This window comes from Lepidochelys kempii, chromosome 27, assembly GCF_965140285.1.
Source record: "Lepidochelys kempii isolate rLepKem1 chromosome 27, rLepKem1.hap1, whole genome shotgun sequence".
Classification (NCBI taxonomy): Eukaryota; Metazoa; Chordata; order Testudines; family Cheloniidae; genus Lepidochelys; species Lepidochelys kempii.
In genome coordinates, this window is record NC_136406.1 from 6,511,077 (window position 1) to 6,537,384 (window position 26,308).

The 26,308-nt window shown below is 47.3% G+C and overlaps 1 protein-coding gene across 3 annotated transcripts in view; it reads right to left on the bottom strand.

Moving 5' to 3' along the window:
• The window catches only part of ASIC2 (acid sensing ion channel subunit 2), a 1,322,378-nt gene that overhangs the window by 122,219 nt on the left and 1,173,851 nt on the right, over window positions 1-26,308 (bottom strand). For all 3 annotated transcript variants that reach the window (XM_073325645.2, XM_073325646.2, XM_073325647.1), the window contains exon 3: window positions 16,188-16,315. In XM_073325645.2, the coding sequence (XP_073181746.1) occupies window positions 16,188-16,315 (128 nt within the window). The remainder of the gene's footprint in view (window positions 1-16,187; window positions 16,316-26,308) is intronic.

A 26,308-nucleotide genomic window follows, 5' to 3' on the forward strand; every position in this document is an offset into this window, starting at 1 on the left:
GGTAAAACAAAACCCGATGACTGTGAGGATGTTACAGTCATCTGTGTCCAGTCCACAGGGGCCTCACACTGTGTCTTATCCAGGGTGAAACATGCCAGTCTCCCTAGGCAGAGAATTCCTCAGCTTCTGGATTAAGTTTAGAAGTGTGTGCAACAAGAGTGATGTAGTGGTGGGAGTCTGCTATAGACCACCGGACCAGGGGGATGAGGTGGATGAGGCTTTCTTCCGGCAGCTCACGGAAGCTACTAGATCGCATGCCCTGATTCTCATGGGTGACTTTAATTTTCCTGATATCTGCTGGGAGAGCAATACAGCGGTGCATAGACAATCCAGGAAGTTTTTGGAAAGCGTAGGGGACAATTTCCTGGCGCAAGTGCTAGAGGAGCCAACTAGGGGGGGCGCTTTTCTTGACCTGCTGCTCACAAACCGGGTAGAATTAGTGGGGGAAGCAAAAGTGGATGGGAATCTGGGAGGCAGTGACCATGAGTTGGTTGAGTTCAGGATCCTGACGCAGGGAAGAAAGGTAAGCAGCAGGATACGGACCCTGGACTTCAGGAAAGCAGACTTCGACTCCCTCAGGGAACGGATGGCCAGGATCCCCTGGGGGACTAACTTGAAGGGGAAAGGAGTCCAGGAGAGCTGGCTGTATTTCAAGGAATCCCTGTTGAGGTTACAGGGACAAACCATCCCGATGAGTCGAAAGAATAGTAAATATGGCAGGCGACCAGCTTGGCTTAATGGTGAAATCCTAGCGGATCTTAAACATAAAAAAGAAGCTTACAAGAAGTGGAAGGTTGGACATATGACCAGGGAAGAGTATAAAAATATTGCTCGGGCATGTAGGAATGTTATCAGGAGGGCCAAATCGCACCTGGAGCTGCAGCTAGCCAGAGATGTCAAGAGTAACAAGAAGGGTTTCTTCAGGTATGTTGGCAACAAGAAGAAAGCCAAGGAATGTGTGGGCCCCTTACTGAATGAGGGAGGCAACCTAGTGACAGAGGATGTGGAAAAAGCTAATGTACTCAATGCTTTTTTTGCCTCTGTTTTCACTAACAAGGTCAGCTCCCAGACTGCTGCGCTGGGCATCACAAAATGCAGAAGAGATGGCCAGCCCTCTGTGGAGATAGAGGTGGTTAGGGACTATTTAGAAAAGCTGGATGTGCACAAGTCCATGGGGCCGGACGAGTTGCATCCGAGGGTGCTGAAGGAATTGGCGGCTGTGATTGCAGAGCCACTGGCCATTATCTTTGAAAACTCGTGGCGAACCGGGGAAGTCCCGGATGACTGGAAAAAGGCTAATGTAGTGCCAATCTTTAAAAAAGGGAAGAAGGAAGATCCTGGGAACTACAGGCCAGTCAGCCTCACCTCAGTCCCTGGAAAAATCATGGAGCAGGTCCTCAAAGAATCAATCCTGAAGCACTTGCATGAGAGGAAAGTGATCAGGAACAGCCAGCATGGATTCACCAAGGGAAGGTCATGCCTGACTAATCTAATCGCCTTTTATGATGAGATTACTGGTTCTGTGGATGAAGGGAAAGCAGTGGATGTATTGTTTCTTGACTTTAGCAAAGCTTTTGACACGGTCTCCCATAGTATTCTTGTCACCAAGTTAAGGAAGTATGGGCTGGATGAATGCACTATAAGGTGGGTAGAAAGCTGGCTAGATTGTCGGGCTCAACGGGTAGTGATCAATGGCTCCATGTCTAGTTGGCAGCCGGTATCAAGTGGAGTGCCCCAAGGGTCGATCCTGGGGCCGGTTTTATTCAATATCTTCATAAATGATCTGGAGGATGGTGTGGATTGCACTCTCAGCAAATTTGCGGATGATACTAAACTGGGAGGAGTGGTAGATACGCTGGAGGGGAGGGATAGGATACAGAATGACCTAGACCAATTGGAAGATTGGGCCAAAAGGAATCTGATGAGGTTCAATAAGGATAAGTGCAGGGTCCTGCACTTAGGATGGAAGAACCCAATGCACAGCTACAGACTAGGGACCGAATGGCTAGGCAGCAGTTCTGCGGAAAAGGACCTAGGGGTGACAGTGGACGAGAAGCTGGATATGAGTCAGCAGTGTGCCCTTGTTGCCAAGAAGGCCAATGGCATTTTGGGATATATAAGTAGGGGCATAGCGAGCAGATCGAGGGACGTGATCGTTCCCCTCTATTCGACATTGGTGAGGCCTCATCTGGAGTACTGTGTCCAGTTTTGGGCCCCACACTTCAAGAAGGATGTGGATAAATTGGAGAGAGTCCAGCGAAGGGCAACAAAAATGATTAGGGGACTGGAACACATGAGTTATGAGGAGAGACTGAGGGAGCTGGGATTGTTTAGCCTGCAGAAGAGAAGAATGAGGGGGGATTTGATAGCTGCTTTCAACTACCTGAAAGGGGGTTCCAAAGAGGATGGCTCTAGACTGTTCTCAATGGTAGCAGATGACAGAACGAGGAGTAATGGTCTCAAGTTGCAGTGGGGGAGGTTTAGATTGGATATTAGGAAAAACTTTTTCACTAAGAGGGTGGTGAAACACTGGAATGCGTTACCTAGGGAGGTGGTAGAATCTCCTTCCTTAGAGGTTTTTAAGGTCAGGCTTGACAAAGCCCTGGCTGGGATGATTTAACTGGGAATTGGTCCTGCTTTGAGCAGGGGGTTGGACTAGATGACCTTCTGGGGTCCCTTCCAACCCTGATATTCTATGATTCTATGATTCTAATGGTTCTCACCATTCAGAAATTTTCCCTGTTGTTCAACCTTATTTTTGTCCTATGACTCCTAGTTACCTTACCAACAGTGCTGGTGATTTATCAGCTCATCCCTGGATAAGCTTTCGGTCAAACACGATGGGACTGAATAAAACCTCCTGAGAGCTTGAGAGACCAGTCCTCTGAATTACAGCTGCCAGGGAACACTAGCTCCCCCTTCTCTCTGCTTACACAAAAACACAGTTTCTCTGAAGATCCCTGCTGCACATGGCCAATGGCAGTGCAGTTCCCCTGGATTTTGCCTGCAGTCGCTTTGTAAGTTACAGGATAAGGGCTCTCAGACGGATGCAAAAGATAGGATGGCCCCCACTAGCTACAGGGAATCTCCCAGGGTTGGTCTCCAGTGCTAGCTCTTATCATTTCCCTGATAACACAGCAGTAAAACACCTACACGGCTCAGCAGATGTGGTTAATCTATAATTTGGGGTTTGTTTTTTTGAGTACATCTGGTGTGATGTTCGTTTTCTTTCCAAGGTGCAATAAACTTTTGCAGGGAGTAGCTGCCACTTTCCACAAAGCTCTAGATTTTATCATCCTTCCTAAACATTTTGGTTCATTTTCTCTGTTGTCGTCAGACTTTTCTGGCTACAGATATATGTTATTGCCAAGCACCACATCAGCATTCAAGAAGTATACATTGAATACATTGAGTCAGCAGTGTGCCCTTGTTGCCAAGAAGGCCAATGGCATTTTGGGATGTATAAGTAGGGGCATAGCGAGCAGATCGAGGGACGTGATCATTCCCCTCTATTCGACATTGGTGAGGCCTCATCTGGAGTACTGTGTCCAGTTTTGGGCCCCACACTTCAAGAAGGATGTGGATAAATTGGAGAGAGTCCAGCGAAGGGCAACAAAAATGATTAGGGGACTGGAACACATGAGTTATGAGGAGAGGCTGAGGGAGCTGGGATTGTTTAGCCTGCAGAAGAGAAGAATGAGGGGGGATTTGATAGCTGCTTTCAACTACCTGAAAGGGGGTTCCAAAGAGGATGGCTCTAGACTGTTCTCAATGGTAGCAGATGACAGAACGAGGAGTAATGGTCTCAAGTTGCAGTGGGGGAGGTTTAGATTGGATATTAGGAAAAACTTTTTCACTAAGAGGGTGGTGAAACACTGGAATGCGTTACCTAGGGAGGTGGTAGAATCTCCTTCCTTAGAGGTTTTTAAGGTCAGGCTTGACAAAGCCCTGGCTGGGATGATTTAACTGGGAATTGGTCCTACTTTGAGCAGGGGGTTGGACTAGATGACCTTCTGGGGTCCCTTCCAACCCTGATATTCTATGATTCTATGATTCTAAGTAACTAGCCAGGAGAATAGAACTCTGAGGAATTGCATTCAATGGGGGGAGTATGAAAGGCCAGTTTCCTTACAATTCAAGATGCTCAGATCAAGGGTCCATCTAGTGCCTTCGGCACTGGTCAGTACTTGATTCAGAAGATACCCATTCCTGTCCAGCACACACCTCAATGTACTTGACTGGCTGTGCCATGTTGCACACAGAATGGAGGAGACATCCAGAGGGCAGCAGCTCCAAATACATATCCACTTCCCATCGTCCTCTCCCAGGGACCAGGGGATTTCCTGCCAACTCCCTTTGGGAGCCAGTTCTCTTTCTAACTGGGTGCCACCTCTCTGACTTTCAGACACCCATCTGGCTGGCCTATGATAAGCTGCCCCCTGCACGCTCCCAACCAGAGAGGCAGCGAGCTAGCAATCCCCTCTGCCATGGGGTCAAGTAATCCCAGGGGCCTGCTGGCCAAACCCTCAAGGGAAAGCTCTGGAGTGTGCATGAGTGACCATTTGCAACGAGGATTCAAACCAACTCTTCCCAGCACTGTACCTGGCCCCACTCAACTCTGCTTCAATGTAATACATCAGTGGCCACCGAGAAATGACCTGGCTATTCCTAGGGTGCACACCAGGCCATTCAGAAATCCCAGCAAAAGCCCTCCAAACTAAAGGAAAATAATCACCTGCTATTAGCAGTACAGGGCCTATGACACACAGTTCTAATTCAGTCACACTAGGCAATTCAATCCAAGCTCACCTTCCTCCTTTCATTCTCTAGGGGGAATTGCTTCCTCAAGTGTTTTGTGTAGTCCTGTTTTTGTTAATAAAACAGGACACTCTGGAAGTGGAAACTAAAGCAAAGGAGAAAGGTTTGCAGCTGTGGTCTCTAAAGAACCTTTAAGAGCAAGGGAAGGCAGGGCAAGCAGCAGAATAGGAATAAGTGAATGATCCTGACTGCAGCTCACCCCTGCCCCATGGTGGGGTATTTGCCTTTAACCTATAAAGCAGTAGCTCACAACCTTTTTCATACCAGGCTCCTCTTTGGTCCCCTCCCTCCCATCCAGCTCAGGCCTAGCTGAGACCCCTCTCCTCTTTAGCAACCTAGAAAAGGTGGGTTGATTCCCACCCCCTTACACCTTGTCTTGATCCCCTCGGGTTATGGCCCCCCTGCTCGAGAACCATGTTCTGGAGCCCAACTCTTTGGGTGTGCATGAACGAGAACATTATTTGTTTTTTCTGTAGGCATTAGGCCACAGACGCGTTTCCTAACATCCGTGAAGCAGCCATGTTAAAGGGAGACAAATATTTCCAATTACCACTTGCTCCTGTAACACACGTTGCATTTGAGAAGGAGATTTTGCCAAACTGCTTCAGTGGGTGCGTAGTATAATAGAATACTCAACTCTGCATTTCATTGCCTATTTGAGAACTAATAAATGAGTTTGCTGCAGAGTGCCATGTAAAAGGCTGCAAAGGTATTTATTAATCATCGCTCTAGTAATTCATTTCTAGCACTTAAGCCATTAGTGGATTTTACGGCGCTAATGTGATCTTCCTAAGGGGGCTAGTGGCTTTGTTGGAGTCGTTTTTCACAGCTGGCAATGGTTCACTAAACAAAAATCCTCCTTTTGTCTGCTGCCAAACAGCAAAAGGCTTTCTTTACAAGCAAACAAACAAGTAATCATAGAGGAGTAAATGATCAGGCCGGTAAATGATCAATGGAGTGCTCAATCTCAAATAAAGGTGGTGTAATGGCTGGAACAATGGACTGAGAATCAGGGGACCCTTGCTCCGGCCCTGACTCATTTTGTTACCTTGGGTAAGTCACCTTCTCTCTCTGTGCCTCAATTTTCCCAATATATAAAATTGATATAATGATGCTGCTCCCCAGCACCATGTCATATTAAGAGCAGTAACGGTAGCCTCCAAACTGAGGGCGCTCTGTCCCCTATCCTGATTTTTGGGCATCCCATGTTAGGAAAGATTCAGACAAATCAAAGTGTCCAGAGGAGAGCAACAGAACTGATCAGAAGTTTAGAACAGGAAAGGTTGAAATAACTGGGCATGTTTAGTCTAGAGAAGAGACAACCGAGGGAGGACCTGATAACAGCGTTCCGATATTTTAAGGGCTGTTTTAAATAGGCTGGTGATCAATTGTTCTTCATGTGCATGGAGGGTAGGACAAAAAGGGCTTGTCATAAATATAAAGGGAAGGGTAAACCCCTTTAAAATCCCTCCTGGCCAGAGGAAAGATCCTCTCACCTGTAAAGGGTTAAGAAGCTACGATAACCTCGCTGGCACCTGACCAAAATGACCAATGAGGAGACAAGATACTTTCAAAAGCTGGGGGGGAGGGAAAAACAAAGGGTCTGTCTGTGTGATGCTTTTGCTGGGGACAGAACAGGAATGGAGTCTTAGAATTTAGTAAGTAATCTAGCTAGATATGCATTAGATTATGATTTCTTTAAATGGCTGAGAAATTAAGTTGTGCTGAATAGAATGGATATTCCTCTCTGTGTGCCTTTTTGTAACTTAAGGTTTTGCCTAGAGGAATTCTCTATGTTTAGAATCTAATTACCCTGTAAGGTATTTACCATCCTGATTTTACACAGGTGATTCTTTTTACTTCTATTAAAATCCTTCTTTTCAGAAACTAAATGTTTTTTCATTGTTCTTAAGATCCAAGGGTTTGGGTCTGTGGTCACCTATGCAAATTGGTGAGGATTTTTACGAAACCTTCCCCAGGAAGTGGGGTGCAAGGGTTGGGAGGATTTTTTTGGGAAAGACATTTCAAAACAACGCTTTCCTAATAAAAATAAACCCAGATAAATGTTTGGTGGTGGCAGTGGAAGTCCAAGGGCAAAGGTAAAATAGTTTGTAACTTGGGAAGTTTTAACCTAAGCTGGTAAAAGTAAGCTTAGGAGGTTCTCATGCAGGTCTCCACATCTGTATCCTAGAGTTCAGAGTGGGGAAGGAACCTTGACAGGGCTTAACCTGCAGCAAGGGACATTTAGATTAGTTATTAGGAAAAACTTCTTAACTAAAAGCGGCAAAGAGTCCTGTGGCACCTGATAGACTAACAGACATATTGGAGCATCAGCTTTCGTGGGTGAATACCCACTTTGTCAGATGCATGTAGTGGAAAGGATAAATGGACACAAATCAGATATTAGGAATGGCAATATACAAAAACCTGTAGGAGAACACTTCAAACTCCCTGGACACACAATAGCAGATGTAAAGGTAGCCATCCTGCAGCAAAAAAACTTCAGGACCAGACTTCAAAGAGAAACTGCTGAGCTTCAGTTCATTTGCAAATTTGACACCATCATCTCAGGATTAAACAAAGACTGTGAATGGCTAGCCAACTACAAAAGCCGTTTCTCCTCCCTTGGTGTTCACACCTCAACTGCTAGAAGACGGCCTCATCCTCCCTGATTGAACTAACCTCGTTATCCCTAGCCTGATTCTTGCTTGCATATTTATGCCTGCCTCTGGAAATTTCCACTACATGCATCTGACAAAGTGGGTATTCACCCATGAAAGCTGATGCTCCAATATGTCTGTTAGTCTATCAGGTGCCACAGGACTCTTTGCCGCTTTTACAGATCCAGACTAACACGGCTACCCCTCTGATTCTTAACTAAAGAATAGATACGCACTGGAACGGGATATCTAGGGAGGCTGTAGAATCCCCGTCATTGGAGGTTTTTAAGAACAGGCTGGACAAACACCAGTCAAGGATGGTCTAGATTTACTAGGTCCTGCCTCAGCACAGGGGGCTGGAATTGATGACCTCTTGAGGTCCCTTCCAGCCCTACAATTCTATGATGCTTCCCAACATCTCAGGCCTGCTTGTGGGGTTCAGACTCATTCAAGTTTGGTAAGTGATTTGTGATACGCAGCTCATTAGAGATAAATGACTGCAGGGCCATCTAGAAGAGCAGATTGCTACAACTTTTAATGACGTGAGCTGTGCTCCTTGGTACCACGCTGCCCCCAGACTCTGAGCTGGCATTTCAGAGACTCTGCTAAAGTTGACCAAAACATGCCTTAATCTCCTATTCAACTTTAATGAGTCAGATGCACAAATACAAACGCTAGACTGGAGTTACCATTGAACTGAGGCACAATAATCACTGCCAAAGATTCTGCTGATAATCAGTTAGGCTTCTATTCCTCCAGCAATTTCTTTATCACACACTCTTTGCTACAGAAGGTACACATCAGGTGCAACAGCTTCCAAGGGGGAGGGAGCAAGCAGTAGAAAGAGGTGTGGAGGTGGGAGGGGAGTGTTCATTTATTGGCATGTGCAGAGGCTTGCGTTAAAGTGACGCTGCCGGGAATTGAAAACCACCCTCATCTGTATGAACACCACCTCTTTGGATTAGTAAAACTGGAATAGTTTTTTTTTTTAAAAATCTCATTCACCGGATGTCACTATTTAGGCCAGTCCCTTGTAGCTCTAAACCCACATTACCAGAGTATCTGAGCACCACACAGTCTTGAACATGTTTGCCAGGGTACCACTCTAACCACTGGCCAGTCCTTCCCCTCTTGTTCTGCTGGGTTACTCTGTGCATTTCACCCTCAGGGGGCCCAATGAAAACAACTGGTCAGTTTCCTTTCTGCACCGTAGGTCTCTCTGGGGCTGGTATGCACCAGCAGAGCATTGCAGTGTTTGGCGTACAGCAAGCATCTGGTCAATTTGACTGCACCTCTCCGTTGGAAACTCCTTTTGGAAAATATCGCTGTTACTACTTGATTTCTGGATTTGGAAATGGACAAAGCAAACCCACAGAAAACGAGAGGGAGGCTGGTCCAGTGGTTAGGGTAGTGGCCTGCCATGCCATGCTAATGACACAACAGACCGCATAAATAATAAAATTAGATAAAGACGAGTTTTTTTTAAAATCACTCCAGTTTTACTAATCCAAAGCGCTGGTATTAATTCAGATGAGGGTGTTTTTCAATTCCCGACACGGTCACTTTAACAGAAGCCTCTGCACATGCCAATAAATGAATACGTACTCCCCGCATTGCTGTGGGTGTGTACACCCGCCCCCTCACCACACGTACACCCTGTTTCCACTGCCTGTTCCCCTTCCCTATGGAAGCTGTAGCATCTGATGTGTGCATTCTGTAGCAAAAAGTGCGTGCCAAAGAAATTGCTGGGGGAATAGACGCCTAAGGCCTGGTCTACACCAGGAAATTAGGTTGGTGTAACTACATCATCCAAGGGTGTGAAAAATCCATGTCCCTGAGCAACACAGTTAAATCAACCTCCCCTTCCCCCCCCCCAGTGTAGATAGCGCTAGGTCAGTGAGAGAATTCCCCGTCAACCTAGCTCCCACCTTTCAGGGATGTGGCAGGGTCTGCACCACTGTAGCATTTTAAGGGCAGACAAGCCCTAATGAATTAGCAGCAGCCTATTCGGTAGTATCACACCTTGAATCAACAGCCTCTCCAGTCCAGTGTACCACCTTGCTGCGGCGATCTAACTCCCAGCGCGAATGACCACTGTGTTCTCAGGCATGGAGCAGTGGGTTCACTCCGTGGTGTATGGAAGGGGAACATTCTCCCACCTGGCAAGTCCCAGTATATTATTTTGATATACTGTAGCTGCATCTTGGCAAGGTGGATGAAAGGAGGGGGAGGAAAGCAAGTTGGTCCCACTCCCACTGCCCCAGCGTGCAGGAGGGGGCAGCTAGGTGCAAAATGGTGCAATTCCAGAGGCACTGGGCATTCGGGTGTGTGGTCAATATACGCCTTGGCAGCACTGCCGGCTTGCAACAACTTCTCCCTGGAGGGTTGGACAGGCCTAAGGAGTCTGAGCCATAGATGTGGGAATGGAGAAGGTTTGGCAGGCAAATCATGTGTTGATTAGAGAGCAGCTGTTCGATATCTGAACAGCTGTTGCCTGTGCCCCCAAAGAGCATTTTACCCACCTATTACTGATGTGTTCAACTAGAAATGAGTTCTTGGTTGCTGAAGAATAAAAGCAGCTCATTTTCTAGAGCCTGCTGGATTTTCACACAAGACACAGACAGGCAAAAACCCATTACTTGATAAACCAAAAGAATCCACTGCCCTTCCTTGGCACTTGCTTACCTGAAAACTGGCACTGAAATAACTAAATGGGTTACTTCTCCTAAGACACTTTTAATTACTTTGCTGCAAGTCCATGCACTGACTTCAGTTAGCTCATTATATTTCAGAATACGAACGTCCACGCACAGACTTGTAGTGAAATAACAACCGGTGTGTATCGAACCTGCTGTGGTTATTTGGGTTCCAGTGTCCATGTGGTCCTTGGCTTACAGGTAAGTTTGGTGGTAAATTTCCACTGGTAAGTGGTAAATCGGGTGGTGAGTGTCCTTGAGTTAATCTGAGAGGAAGCGGAAGAGCTCTTGCTCTACACCATGGATGGCCAAAAAACCCAACGCCTCCTGAAACTGGCTCTGAGTTTTTGAGTCCCATTGCACTGGAAGGAGACCGCAAGGGCAGGAAGAACCTGAGTAGGGCAACGAGGAAGGTGAAGAATAGAAGCTCCAGGAAAGAGCTTTATGCCACCTGCTGACTTTCAAACTCCTAAAAAGTATCCAGATCTAACAGCAATGTCACATCTCATTGATCAGTCCAGGGATAACGTATCGCCACTGGGACACGAGGGAAGTGATGTGTTATGAGCTGCTGGCCTCCCACCATTGGTGATAATAAATAATTGAAATATTGTCATGCTGCCTGCAAGGAGACAAGCTGATTTACATAAACCCCTTTCCTCTAATCTCCCTTTGTCCTTCAACCCTGAGCCCCCATGGGCAGGGACCGTCCCTTCTTGAGTTTCTGGAAAGTGGCTAGCACATGTTGGGACTGTTGTAAGTGAGCAACTGTGATAGCCACCCTCTTGGGCCAACGGGCCAGGAACTGAACCAGAGACTTTCAGAGCCAGCTAGCTTGAGAGCCAGGCTGCCATAGCCGCTGGTTGTACCAACTCATCTCCTCTGGGAAGCAGCCATGGAGGGGACCTGTAACACACCCTCACCAGCCAGTTACACAACACCAAACAACAATACTCTGAAGGGACGGCCACAGGGTTGCCTGCCCCTTTGAGGGCTGGGAGCCAGCCAGCCCTGTTCATTTATCAGGCCCAGCTGAGAAGGTGTCAGGTGTTTTCTAGGAAGGGCTGAGAAAGCTCAGCTGGAAGGAGCTGCAACAGGAGACAGGCCTCTGCAGTGGGCCCTGAAACAGAGGGGACTGAAGGAAAGGGCATGTCTTCCTGTCAGCATGGAGACAAGCCAGGGGAAAAGCCAACAGGAACTGTAGCCCAGGGCCTATCTAGAGGAACTGTTTTGGGTTTGATGTTTTGACTAAGTTTTAAGGATAAAGCTGTGCCCAGAAAGAGACTTGGGGCGTGGCAGTATGTCCTGGGCAGGTCAAGAGAGCCAACCTGTATGAGGGGAAACAGAGGCATCAGCTGGCCTGCAGCCAGACAAGGTAAGGCAGGGATGAAATCCACTCTGTGGGCTCTGGCAAATGTAATAGAAACAATACAGTGAATGATTCACCCTTATGAAATCCAAACAGAAAACAATCAAGGCCTGGGGGTCATTATGAGGTAATCCATATTGAAAACAGTGGTAGTCACCAAATACCCTTGGAATAAAACAGCTTTCAGGTGATTTTTATACCTGGGGAGAGATGGTCTGAGGTGGACACCAGGGAGGCAGTGAGGTCAGAGAATTTACGGCCAGTGCAATCAATCACCTGGCCAGGGAATCTTACCCTGCATCTAGTCCAATACCCTGAGGTTCCTCTACAGTGTCCATTCGAGACAGAGACATCCAGTCTCGAGTTAAAGAATTCATGTGGAGAATCTATCATACCCTGAGATAAGTGATGTTAAAAAAAATGGTGCCTTGTTCCCGTTTTGAAGTGGTCTAGCTTCAGCTTCCAGGGACGGATCTCGTTTGACTTTGATCTGATGGCCTGGAGAGCCATCTACTATCAGAAGTCATCTCCTCTGTTAGGGACTTACCGAAAGTAAGCAACTTGCCTCTGAACCTCAGTAAGTTAAAAAGGTCGAGTTCTTTGGCCACGTCTACACTGCATTGCAAACACAGTCTGTGGGGCTGGTGGACGTGGTGTTTCCAAAGCCATGCTTGAGCATCCACGCTGCATTGTAAACATGGTTTACAATTGCTGGACTCGGGTCTCAGAACCTTGCTAACATGTCCATACTGCGCTACACAGACCTTCTGACTCCAGTCTGCACCTTGATTTGGTCCACGCTGCAAAATGACAGGATGTGGACCTGAGTCACAGCTGGACTTGGCTATGACCCATCCCCCTACCATGATCCTAGGACCCCAGTCCTGAGTGCTTGCTGACCAGTCTGACTGATCTGTGTGTGGACGGAAAAAGAGCTTAGGCTGAAACCTAAGTCTGAGCCTGGACTTAACGTGCAGTGTAGACAGACCTTAACTCTCACTGTGAGGAAGGTTTCTCAGACCTCGAATCATATTCACAGCCATTCTCTAAACCCTCTCCAATTTCTCTATATCCTTTGGAGGTGCGGACACCAGAACTGGGCCCAGTCTAGCAGTCACGGTTACACCAATGCCATACACACAGGTAATATCACCTTCCTACTCCTACTCGATAGTCCCCTGCTTATAAGGATCACCCGTTCTAGCCCTAGCAATCAATCACCAGATCACCTGGCAACCCAAGCATGGGTTGATGGCTCACTGATACCAGGACCAGGCTGACAAGGATTTAAAACATTAAAAAAATGGGGCATGTTTAGTCTCAAGAAAAGAAGACTGGGGTGGGGGGTAGGGAACCTGATAAGTCCTCAAATATGTTAAGGGCTGTTCCAGGGGTGCTGGAACCAAGTGTGCGGGGGAGGGCAGCCCCCCTTGGCTTGAAGCAGTTTCCATCCTATGCAGGGTTTACAGTTTGGTTCACTGGCTTTCAGCACACCCCCACTGTACACATTGTTCCAGCCCCCCAGGGCTGTTATAAAGAGGATGGGGATCCGTTGTTGTCCATCTCCACTGAAGGTAGGACAAGGAGTAATGGGCTTAATCTGCAGCAAGGGAGATTTAGGTGAGATATTAGGAAAAATGTTCTAACTCTCAAGGTAGTGAAGCTCAAACAGGCTTCCCAGGGAGGTTGAGGAATTTCCAACCCTGGAGGTGTTGAAGAACAGGCTGGGCAAACCCCACTCACAGATGATCTAGGTTTATTGGTCCTGTCTCAGCGCAGGGGGCCTGGACTTGCTGACCTGGCAAGGTCCCGTCCAGCCCGACATGTCTCCGATGCTATGAAATAAGGCAAAGGCCTAGGCCGTTCTTTCCAAGCCAGGGCCACTTTCAGACCCTTCCGCTGCTCTGCACAGGAAGGGGGGTGATTTGGGCGTTACCACGCTGAGCACAGCAGCACCAAACTTTTGTGACTCCCATTCCTGGGAACCTACAAGCCAGCAAGCTGAGCAGGGAGCTCCCTAAACTAGCCAATAGGAAAGGTCAGGAAGCGGGGTGAAGCTGAAGCCCCGCCCCTCATAGGGATGTAGGGCCCCAACTCTGGGCCGGAGGGAGGCGTCTCCTTCTGCTTGGGATTCACAGCCAGGAGGCAGGTGCCTGCACCAGGTCAGTCATTCTCCAAGACAAACGGAGGAGGTGTCCCTCTGTTAACATTTCTCCCAGTGATTAGCCCACTCCCCCCGGGCGTGGGAGACCCAGGTCCCCCCCTGCGGCTTGCTGTGAAGAAGGGATTTGAACTTGCCCTAACCACTAGGCTAGAGGGTCATCTGGGGCAGGCTCTCAATCTCTCCTGTCAAAGCTGTTCCACTGGGCATAAATAATGAGTCAGTGTAGCAGTGGGACGGGAGTTTGGGTCTGCCACCTCCCGGCAGATGCCCAAACGGCCAGGCCTCAAAGTCATTCTACCTCTCGCTGGCCCACATTTTTCTATTGTCTCCTTTCAAATTTTAGATCAATTTTTTTTAAAGGTAAAAAGAACCCTTGAAAACAAAACGTTTCCTTTCACGTGGAACTAAATGCTATTGTTCTGACTGTTTGGGTTTTGCACAGCCCTCCCCAGGAGTAATGAGCCCTGCCGACAAGCTACCGTCAGCCTCCAGTTCATCCACTCCAGAAATAATCTGTGTGTTACCAACCTTCTACCCTCCCACAATCCTGCCAGATTAGAATTTCACACACACTTGTTTCAAATGACAGGCAATGAATAAAAGTCTCTCTGACTGTCACCCATCCAGACCTGAGGGCGGGGGTGCTGTCAGGGATTCGTTATTCCAATGCGTCACAGGGAGGATCACAGACTGATTTAACTGCAGCAAATCAACCTTGCTAGCAAAGCCTGGCTTCTAGCCTCAGTGGCACAAATCAGCCTTTGGCCTGTGTTCACGCATGCTTCCAGCTTAGTGTGCGAACAGCCAGCAGGGGATATGTGCAAAGATCTTGCATGCACACAGGGAACTTCCTCTGGGCGATTACTCCCTACTGGTCTCCTCTTTTGCTCTGGAATGCTACTGGATTTGACAGAGTTTTCACCCTCTGGGCTAGGCTGGCCACATGGAATGGGGGCAGAGCTCTCCAGCCGGCTGGCACGTTCTCTTCCCCAGTCACAAGGGGGAGCTGTGTGTTTGTAAGACCGGCAGGGCAGATTCCACACCCTGTCTTCAGTCTTGCATAATCCTCTCAGAGAGCACAAAGCACCAGCTACTGAGGGCAGGCAATGATGGGACAAATGAGAATTTCTGTGTACAGATTTTTAGCCATTAGTCGTTACCATAAGTACTAGTATGGAATTCCAGTGGGCCTGGTTCTTATCTACACTAAGGCCTCTTTGCATTGCAGGCTTTAGAGTGCATATACAAAATATTTATACTCAGTTTAACATCCTTTTATACTGCTAGGTCTGCGTACAGCAGCCTTCCTGTAAATAGCCATCAGATCTGTGTGTCTCATATGGACTTCATTAATAAGATCATCCCAGTGACAGTTACAGATGGACAAACCAGTTTGGATAAAATAAGCTAGTTATCGCTGGAGATGGGGAAAGGCTTTGGCCAATGCTAGTCTTCATTTTCAAACATGCCCCGGTTCTGATCAGAACGGGAGGCAGAAATGCCAACATTCTGGAAGTAAATTTGTTTCTATGCAATTTTCAGCATGGTTCTGCTGACTTCAAAGGTGTGGGCATACATCAGACAGAAGAAAAACGATGTCTGCCCAGCACTAGTGGCAGCCCCTTTGCCCCTTTGAAACTTTACATTTTACTGCGAACATCCAAGTCAACAAACAAGCCAAAATTTATGCACAGGGCTTCACTCCTAATTCTGCAACCAACTCTTCAGTGCTGAAATTTCCTCTTCGTAGCCTGAGATCCCATAGCGTGGTAGAATGCCAGCAAGCTTCCATTCAAGGGGTAGGGTTTAAATATGTAACTCAGTGGTTCTCAAGCTGTGGGTTGCAAGAGAGCACTCTGCCCACCATGCTGGTTTTGTCACAAAGATAAAGCACCTCTCAGTTTTCAAGTAGGAATGGCAACATCTACTCAGAGCCAGACTGGACAGGTTCAGGGTTTGCAGAGGTTTTTTCTGGTCAGCACCCTTCTCTTCCTCCCCACACCCAATGAAAACAAACACCGCCCACCAAATCCCCCCCTCCCCATCTGTCCTTGCTCCATGTATTTCTCTGTTGTCAGGGGTGTTTTAGGTAAATTCAACTGTGATCCGATTTGCCGCTGAAATGAAAAACGGGGAGAAATACATATGTCACAAAGTTCCCTGGAGAGTTGGGAGCAGCAGGGGCAGCACCAGGCCTGGAGAATGAGCGGCACAGAGATAAGAGTGGGAGAAGTGACCAAGCAGCCATACCCACGTTTGTATGACATTTGCCTCCTGACAGAGTGGTGACCGAGACCTTGGGCTACTCAGTGGCCTATTTAGAGTAGCAGCCTCATTAGGGTAGGTTCTACCCCTCCTAGAAGTGCAGGGAAAACAGGATTAGGGGAGTTGCTTCAGGAAAGGGTCTCTCCATCTCTCCCCTTAGAAGTGACACACCATAGGAAAACGTTCCCATTCCACACATCAAACCACAGACTCACCCGTTGCTCCTGTGTGGCGACAAAGGTCTGAAATCCAGGGGCCACTCCGAACCCAAGCTCTTGGACGAAGGGTGGCTCCGACTGGCTGTGGATCTGAACTTTGACTCCAGCTTCAAATGTAGTTTCCTCTAAAAAGAGAAGCAGGAATGCTAAGTCACCAGAGGAAGAACAGGTTAGCTAATTGGCTGCTGTGGCTCTGAGGGTGGCATGCAAAGTTAAAAGAGAGCTTGTGCATAGGATCATGTTTGGAATCGTTACTACACTTACCCCTCTTCTCCCCAAAAGGGGTTGGGATGAATTTCTTATGCTGGCAAATGTGCTGTTCAGAGAGGAGTGGAGAAATCACCATGTGCTACTTGCCAGCTCAGTAGCTTTTCATTGCAGGGCTATTTGATGGACACCGTGTGAGAGAATCAGGACCATCTTTTGTGGTCAACCAGGCAGATTTTGGATTTGTCATTGGGGTAGGGGGGGTTAATCCGGCTCACCTCTGCAGATGCTGCTGCTGGCCACTGAAACATCAATAGCCTCTCCAGACTCGGAGCACAGAGTGGCCCGTTCTGTGGGCTTCTTCCCCCTTGGGTAGCAGTTGTGTAATGGCAGGTTCCATAACTCCTAAATGTGCAAGAAGGTTTCTAGGGATGGGAGCGGGGGGCTGCGTGAGGGGCGGGGTTTGCAGATAAGATGTCCTGTCTCTTGGAGAGGCCAGGCCACTGTCCAGACAACCTCTGTCTCTTTCTGAGATTTGAGATACCCAATGGCTCCATGTCTAGTTGGCAGCCGGTGTCAAGTGGAGTGCCCCAGGGGTCGGTCCTGGGGCCGGTTTTATTCAATATGTTCATAAATGATCTGGAGGATGGTGTGGATTGCACTCTCAGCAAATTTGTGGATGATACTAAACTAGGAGGAGTGGTAGATACGCTGGAGGGCAGGGATAGGATACAGAGGGACCTAGACAAATTGGAGGATTGGGCCAAAAGAAATCTGATAAGGTTCAATAAGGATAAGTGCAGGGTCCTGCACTTAGGATGGAAGAACCCAATGCACAGCTACAGACTAGGGACCAAATGGCTAGGCAGCAGTTCTGCGGAAAAGGACCTAGGGGTGACAGTGGACGAGAAGCTGGATATGAGTCAGCATGTGCCCTTGTTGCCAAAAAGGCCAATGGCATTTTGGGATGTATAAGTAGGGGCCTACCAAGCAGATCGAGGGACGTGATCGTCCCCCTCTATTCGACATTGGTGAGGCCTCATCTGGAGTACTGTGTCCAGTTTTGGGCCCCACACTACAAGAAGGATGTGGATAAATTGGAGAGAGTCCAGCGAAGGGCAACAAAAATGATTAGGGGTCTGGAACACATGACTTATGAGGAGAGGCGGAGGGAACTGGGATTGTTTAGTCTGCAGAAGAGAAGAATGAGGGGGGATTTGATAGCTGCTTTCAACTACCTGAGAGGTGGTTCCAGAGAGGATGGTTCTAGACTATTCTCAGTGGTAGAAGAGGACAGGACAAGGAGTAATGGTCTCAAGTTGCAGTGGGGGAGGTTTAGGTTGGATATTAGGAAAAACTTTTTCACTAGGAGGGTGGTGAAACACTGGAATGCGTTACCTAGGGAGGTGGTAGAATCTCCTTCCTTAGAAGTTTTTAAGGTCAGGCTTGACAAAGCCCTGGCTGGGATGATTTAATTGGGGATTGGTCCTGCTTTGAGCAGGGGGTTGGACTAGATGACCTCCTGAGGTCCCTTCCAACCCTGATATTCTATGATTCTATGATTCTATGACCACAGCTATTTTCTACCACGCAGAAATCTGGTTTGAAATATATTTCCCCCATTATGTAAGCCTCCCCCCGCAAAAAACATATATGTTAAAAGAACATTACCTATGGTTTGTCTACACTTATAGCGGTTTAGAGCCCAGCCCAGCTAGCACAGTACAATTAGTGGTGTAGACGGCGAGGCACTTCTTTGTAGGGTAGAGTACAGACACCCTGGACCCTAGGGTATATACCCTACATGGCTCTCTACATGCCCAAACAGTGCCTCCCCCATCTACACTGCTATTTCCAGCAGTGTAGTGTCCCACAGCCTCCCCACTGCTGGAGCAGTGGGACTGGGGAAAGGCAGAGAAGAAAGGCTCCAGCAGCACCCCACTGCCAGAGCTTTTTCTAGCTGCCTTCCTCCTGCCAGAGCATTTCACTGCTGCATGTAGCTACATGTATCCTAGGGGCTACCACAAGTGTGAACAAAACCTTAGGCTGCAAGGTCAGCCACTTGAAAATGTAGGAAATGCCAGGTTTACACAGCGCTCTGTACAACTTTGATTCTTCCACCTTTTGCGTCCATCATGTGAACTGAACAAGGCAGGGGGCCCGTGGAAAATATACTATGTGATCATGTCATGAAAAACCATGTGTACAATTTTCAAAGGTGTCTCTGTGACGTAAAGATGCAAAGATTAGGGTTTGTCTACCCATGAGAGTTAATCCAGAATAAAGTAGGGTGTGAATTTAAGGCAGATTAACTATTCCTGTTGAACTACACATGTGAAGACTATTTCAGAACAACAGTGCCTTATTCTGAATTAGCTTAATCCATTTTGGAAGTGGATTAAGCTAATTTGGAACAGCACTTGTATTCCAGAATAACTCCCTGTGTAGACAATCTCTAAGGGAGTTAGGAGCTAAATTCCATTGATTTACACTAACTGGGCATTTGGAAAACGGGGAGCAACTAGTCCAGTATGCTCTGAAGTCTGCGTTCACAAATTCCCCTATAATGAACATAACTGTCCAAAAACACTGGCTGGCTCCCCTGATTACACAGCATTGTCAGGCTTCCCCAAAGCACAGTCCGCTCAGCAGAGCTTCAGGCAAGCAGCAAACAGAGCCCAGGAGCTTGGTAGAATTACAGCTGACCTTCAAGCTAACTAAGAATTTCAGCTCGCTGGGGCTCAGATAACCAAGATTTCAGTGCTTATCAACTGGGGATTTTGCACATGTCAAACATCGGACTTCAACGCTTAACAGCCATGGGGGATTTGAAGCTTGTGACGTCAGAAAGATTCACAATAAACCCACATAGTTGGCTGACAGCTTCTATGTCATGGTGATGTGAGCATTTTGAACAGGGCCGTCCTACCACTATGGCTACCATGAGATGTTCAGAAGCCCCCAACTCCTGTCCTTCTCTTCACAATTCACTCTGGAAAGACACATTAAGTGGAACATTAAAGCTGATATTTAAACCCACATGAGGCAGGAATCCTCAAATTATAATCCTGTCCCCTTCTCTCCTTCCTTTTGTCAGAAGTCCTCCCCTGCCTTCGCTTTGGACGTTCTCCTCCTTTGAACTCTACTTAAGTCAGTACGTTGGCTAGCGAGTGAGAAGGTGCAGTTTGGAAAGTAGCAATGGCCGAAAGCCATTTTGGGAGGTAGGGGGCAGAATGAGTGTACAGTGAATTAGATGCAAGTGCAATGTGGCATGGAGATGGCATTTTGGGCCCTTCATGTCATGCAAGAGGTCCTCTATTCAGCACTGGTGGTGCTGCGCCTGGAACACAGTTCTAGGCACAGACACATTGGATGCAGATCAGCAAAGCACAACAGACGTAATGAGGGAATAGAGGGAGATGTGGAAGGAAAGGTAACATTGCCATCTAGGCTTAGCATGGCTAAGCAACAAGATGCACCCTCATAACAGGGGGGAGGGATAGCTCAGTGGTTTGAGCATTGGCCTGCTAAACCCAGGGTTGTAAGTTCAATCATTGAGGGGGGCATTTAGGGATCGGGGGGCAAAAATAGGGGATTGGTCCTGCTTTGAGCAGGGGGTTGGACTAGATGACCTCCTGAGGTCCCTTCCAACCCTGATATTCTATGATTCTATGAACAGTCTGTGCATAAGGCACCAAACGTTAGAGTCTCTGGGAGCCATCTACATATCTGAAGGGAGGTTGGGGCAAGCCCCATCTTTCATGCTCTTGGAGGGAGGCATGAGGACTATAAGGGCATAGGCACTGTCCCAACTGAAACTGCTGACCAAAAATCTCTGTCTCGAGTGCACTGAGCACACACGTGCTTGATTTTTTATATATATATGGACAAACCCCCCAAGAAGAACTAGCTACACATCTAAGGAACACAAAGGAATTATCCATGCAGGATGCTGCTCACCCCCTCGCTCTACCTACTTTTGGCTTCCATCCCTTAGTAATTAATAAAATGAAGGAAGAATACTATTATTTTTAATTATACTTTGTTTAAACTAGAGTATCTTTAGTGGTGTAAATCTGGAGTAGCTCCATGTAAATTTAACACCAATGTAAATGAGAGCAGAAGCTGACCCTCTCTCTTCCCAGTCCCCTTTCCTTTTCCTGTGGGGGTAGGGTGACCAGACAACAAGTGTGAAAAATCGGGACAGGGGTTGGGGGGTAATCATAGAATATCAGGGTTGGAAGGGACCTCAGGAGGTCATCTAGTCCAACCCCCTGCTCAAAGCAGGACCGATCCCCAATTAAATCATCCCAGCCAGGGCTTTGTCAAGCCTGACCTTAAAAAATATCTAAGGAAGGAGATTCCACCACCTCCCTAGGTAACGCATTCCAGTGTTTCACCACCCTCCTAGTGAAAAAGTTTTTCCTAATATCCAACCTATACCTCCCCCACTGCAACTTGAGACCATTACTCCTTGTTCTGTCATCAGCTACCTCTGAGAACAGTCTAGATCCATCCTCTTTGGAACCCCCTTTCAGGTAGTTGAAAGCAGCAATCAAATCCCCCCTCATTCTTCCGCAGACTAAACAATCCCAGTTCCCTCAGCCTCTCCTCATAACTCATGTGTTCCAGTCCCCTAATCACTTTTATTGCCCTCTGCTGGACGCTTTTCAATTTTTCTACATCCTTCTTGTAGTGTGGGGCCCAAAACTGGACACAGTACTCCAGATGAGGCCTCACCAATGTTGAATAGAGGGGAACAATCACATCCCTCTATCTGCTGGCAATGCCCCTACATATACATCCCAAAATTCTTGGCAACAAGGGCACACTGTTGACTCATATCCAGCTTCTCGTCCACTGTAACCCCTAAGTCCTTTTCTGCAGAACTGCTGCCGAGCCATTTGGTCCCTAGTCTGTAGCGGTAATAGGAGCCCATATAAGAAAAAGACCCCAAAATCGGGACTCTCCCCATAAAATCGGGACATCTGGTCACCCTACCTGGGAATAATTTTTCTGTCTCATTTCTGTTGGGAGGACACTGTAAAGAAGCATGTTTCACACTTGGGTCCTTCACATAATGAATATCCTGATTTCTGTTGCTGGAGGTTCTCTAAGTTCTGACCCCCTGATAATTACTATTACCAGAATATTACATCATTTTAAAAAAAAATCTTAACATAGAAGAACTTTAAGCATAAAAAGGGGAAAGCTACTGCCTAACATTTATCACCATGGGTCACCAATAAATCGTGACTATGAACCCATCGGTTTGGGTAGCCAGGAGTTTTGTTAAACCTTCTGTAGAATTCCTGCATATTAAGTGCTCAAATGCACTTGTTCTCCTTTGACTTTCTTTAAAATTCTCAGGGTGTCAAGGAGTGCTGTCTGTTGGAGGTTGCTCATCATGATGTGTCTCACTCCTAATGTGTCCCTAAGCTGCTTATTCATGCCCTGGGGGGTCTCACAAGGTGCTCCAGTAATCACTGGATTGTCTTTGTTCTAGTTTCCATAATTTATTCACTTCCTGGCAGAATTCTTCATATGTCATCACCTCCTTGTTTGCATTTCTGTCTCCTGGGATGGCAATATCAATTTTAACATGGTCTGGTTTGCCCTTTTTTCCCTACAGCAACTATGTCCAGCCTGTTTGCCAGAACTGTTAGGTCTATGACAACTGCCAGATCCTATAAAATCTTATCCTCTGGTGTGCTTTTGATCCAGTGGTCATAACACCGTCCAGTTCGTTTAAATCCGTACCGGTCACAGAGGCTCCAATGCAGACACTCGGCAGCCTCATTGTGTCTGTTCCTATGTTCTCTCCCAGTCTGGCTCCTGCAGGCGCTCGATACATGCTCGATTGGTTTTTCCTTTTTGGAACACGCTCTGCAGTTTGGGGAGCAGTTCTGTCGGTCAGTTATGTTGCAAATTTAATTAAGCTTTAAGGACCGACTGCTCTTGGGCATTCACAGTGAGTCTCTCTCTGCCTCTCTTTTGAGAGGCTTTCTACAAGCCAGGAGTTTGTTCAACTTCGATCACTAATAGGTTGCCTCTCTCTCCACCACTGCACGTGCACTGATTTCTGTGTAAATCTTTTGAGTCTTCCTTTGTTTGTTTTTTATATAGATTCACAGATATGAAGGTCAGAAGGGACCATTATGATCATCTAGTCCGACCTCCTGCACAACGCAGGCCACAGAATTTCACCCACCCACTCCTGCGGAAAACCTCTCACCTATGTCTGAGCTATTGAAGTCCTCAAATTGTGGTTTAAAGACTTCAAGGAGCAGAGAATCCTCCAACAAGTGACCCGTGTCCCATGCTACAGAGGAAGGCGAAAAACATCCAGGGCCTCTTTCAATCTGCCCTGGAGGAAAATTCCTTCCCAACCCCAAATATGGTGATCAGTTGATTTGGTTTCTCCTTTCTTTGATGCTTTCTTGGCCTAGGATGCACACTCAGCCATCTCTTGTGATCACAACCAGATTATCAAAGAATCATAGAATATCAGGGTTGGAAGGGACCTCAGGAGGTCATCTAGTCCAACCCCCTGCTCAAAAGCAGGACCAATCCCCAATTAAATCATCCCAGCCAGGGCTTTGTCAAGCCTGACCTTAAAAACTTCTAAGGAAGGAGATTCCACCACCTCCCTAGGCAATGCATTCCAGTGTTTCACCAACCTCCTAGTGAAAAAGTTTTTCCTAATATCCAACCTAAACCTCCCCCACTGCAACTTGAGACCATTACTCCTTGTCCTGTCCTCTTCTACCACTGAGAATAGTCTAGAACCATCCTCTCTGGAACAACCTCTCAGGTAGTTGAAAGCAGCTATCAAATCCCCCCTCATTCTTCTCTTCTGCAGGCTAAACAATCCCAGTTCCCTCAGCCTCTCCTCATAAGTCATGTGTTCCAGACCCCTAATCATTTTTGTTGCCCTTCGCTGGACTCTTTCCAATTTATCCACATCCTTCTTGTAGTGTGGGGCCCAAAACTGGACACAGTACTCCAGATGAGGCCTCACCAATGTCGAATAGAGGGGGACAATCAAGTCCCTCGATCTGCTGGCTATGCCCCTACTTATACATCCCAAAATGCCATTGGCCTTCTTGGCAACAAGGGCACACTGCTGACTCATATCCAGCTTCTCGTCCACTGTCACCCCTAGGTCCTTTTCTGCAGAACTGCTGCCTAGCCATTTGGTCCCTAGTCTGTAGCTGTGCATTGGGTTCTTCCGTCCTAAGTGCAGGACCCTGCACTTATCCTTATTGAACCTCATCAGATTTCTTTTGGCCCAATCCTCCAATTTGTCTAGGTCCCTCTGTATCCTATCCCTGCCCTCCAGCGTATCTACCACTCCTCCCAGTTTAGTATCATCCGCTAATTTGCTGAGAGTGCAATCCACACCATCCTCCAGATCATTTATGAAGATATTGAATAAAACCGGCCCCAGGACCGACCGCTGGGGCACTCCACTTGACACCGGCTGCCAACTAGACATGGAGCCATTGATCACTACCCGTTGAGCCCGACAATCTAGCCAACTTTCTACCCACCTTATAGTGCATTCATCCAGCCCGTACTTCTTTAACTTGCTGACAAGAATACTGTGGGAGACCGTGTCAAAAGGTTTGCTAAAATCAAGAAACATCTTTTGTTCTGGTTGATTCCTCATGTATTTTGATGCTATAGTCTTCATTCTCAATTGCTTCCTCCACCAATAGCAGACCTTTCCCTCCATCACCTCGTCGGATGTATGTCCTGTCCACGTCTTTATTGGTATGCATTAGTCTTTGATTCTGTCCAATCTGGATGGAATATCTGGCACTGGGTGCAGCTCAACGGAAAGCGACTTTGATTCAGAGGACAGAAGCAAAGTGAGAAAGAAGAAAGCTGTGTGCTGTAATTTTGGACTCCCACTCAGACAACAGATGCATCTGTGAAATTTGTAACAAGCTGTGTCGTTCTCAAATTGGGCTTGTCAGTCATAATCAGATTCATCAGACACCTGAGGAGACCTCTTAGGCATATACCATGATCCAATGGATTGATGCTTGCCTATAATAATAATAATGAATCACTAACAGCTTCCTCGTTTGGATATTTATTTTTTTTCTCCTCTTCTTCATGCCACTTGATCACTCCAGCAGTGTCCAGTATTACATGTATCGTCCACATATTAAAGGCTAAAATAAAATTCTTTGAGTTTTGTCCTTAGAGTAGTTCTTAGTCATCTGTAATATCCTTTCCTCACTTTCTTCTTTGACTTCCTTCTGTAGTAACTCAGACAGTTCCCTGATTACAAGGTATTTGTAGGGATCAAGCTGAGAGACATCTTGGCTAATACCTTCATCAGTTTTTATGTCATCTGATGGTACCAGTTTGCCCCTCTTTACAGTTGCCACTCCACATTGAGCCAAGCCAACCTGAAACTTTGTATCTTCAAACTTTTCTACATATGGCATCAGTCTCTGCATCTCCTTTTGCGATATTCCATGCAGTTTCAGATCATCCATGTATTACAGATGGTTCAGATCATCCATGTATTACAGATGGTTAACTGGCTTTTGCTCTTTGCTGTTAATAAGCACAAATCATCCCGCAGACCATCCGTGTCAGTGGCAGCATCACTACCATGAACAGCAATGGTGATAAGGAATCCCCTGAAAAGTTTCCTCTTTTAATTTGGACATAAGAACGGCCATACTGGGTCAGACCAAAGACTTGTAGCCCAGTATCCTGTCTGCCAACAGTGGCTAATGTCAGATGCTTCAGAGGGAATGAATAGAGCAGATAATCACCAAGTGAATCAGCACCGAGCGGTGATGTGATGGTATGGACTCACCGCTGTGGTGCCTCCTGCTGGCTGTCCTGGGACTTAGCTCTGTTGGCCAGTGTGCCTCCGTCTGGTGACGTCTCACCGCCGTCAGTTCTGCTCCAGGACCCGTGTAATTCACAGGGCCGTGGCATCCTCTTCCAGACACAGCCCTTTGGCTGTGCCGCACTTGGTTCTACCCCCCTTCCGGGCACCAGCAATCCATTGTCCATCCACTTCCTCCTCAGTGGTGAGTGGTGGCAAAGGGGGGGAAGGGACCTGAGTCTGCCCATTACTTTGGGTCACAGCCCAGGGACCCTATAGCTGGCAGCCACGTACTGTGTCCCCTCCAACCCTGCAGTCTATTTCCCTGCGCCACTTCCCTGCAGCTCTTACCATCTTCTCTGCCCTCATCTCAGGGCCTCAAGTCTGTCAGCAGGCAGCCGGGAGCTCTCTCCCACTCCCCTGATCCTGCCCAGCACTGCTCTGTCCCAGGCGCTATCTTCCCGCCTTCTGCAACGCAACCAGTTCTCCCTCCTTGAGCGCTAAGGAGTGACTGAAGCTGCTCTGCCCAGCAGCCCTTCTTATATGTGTAGAAAGAACAGTAAATATGGCAGGTGACCAGCTTGGCTTCACAGTGAAATCCTTGCTGATCTTAAACACAAAAAAAGAAGCTTACAAGAAGTGGAAGCTTGGACACATGGCCAGGGAGGAGTATAAAAATATTGCTCGGGCATGCAGGATTGAAATCAGGAAGGCCAAATCACACCTGGACTTGCAGCAAGCAAGAGATGTTAAGAGTAACAAGAAGGGTTTCTACAGGTATATTAGCAACAAGAAGAAGGTCAGGGAAAGTGTGGGGCCCTTACTGAATGGGGGAGGCAACCTAGTGACAGAGGATGTGGAAAAAGCTAATGTGCTCAATGCTTTTTTTGCCTCTGTCTTCACAAAGTCAGCTCCCAGACTACTCCACTGGGCAGCACAGTATGGGGAGGAGATGAGCAGCCCTCAGTGGTGAAAGAACAGGTTAAGTACTGTTTAGAAAAGCTGGACGTGCACAAGTCCATGAGGCCGGATCTAATGCATCTGAGGGTGTTGA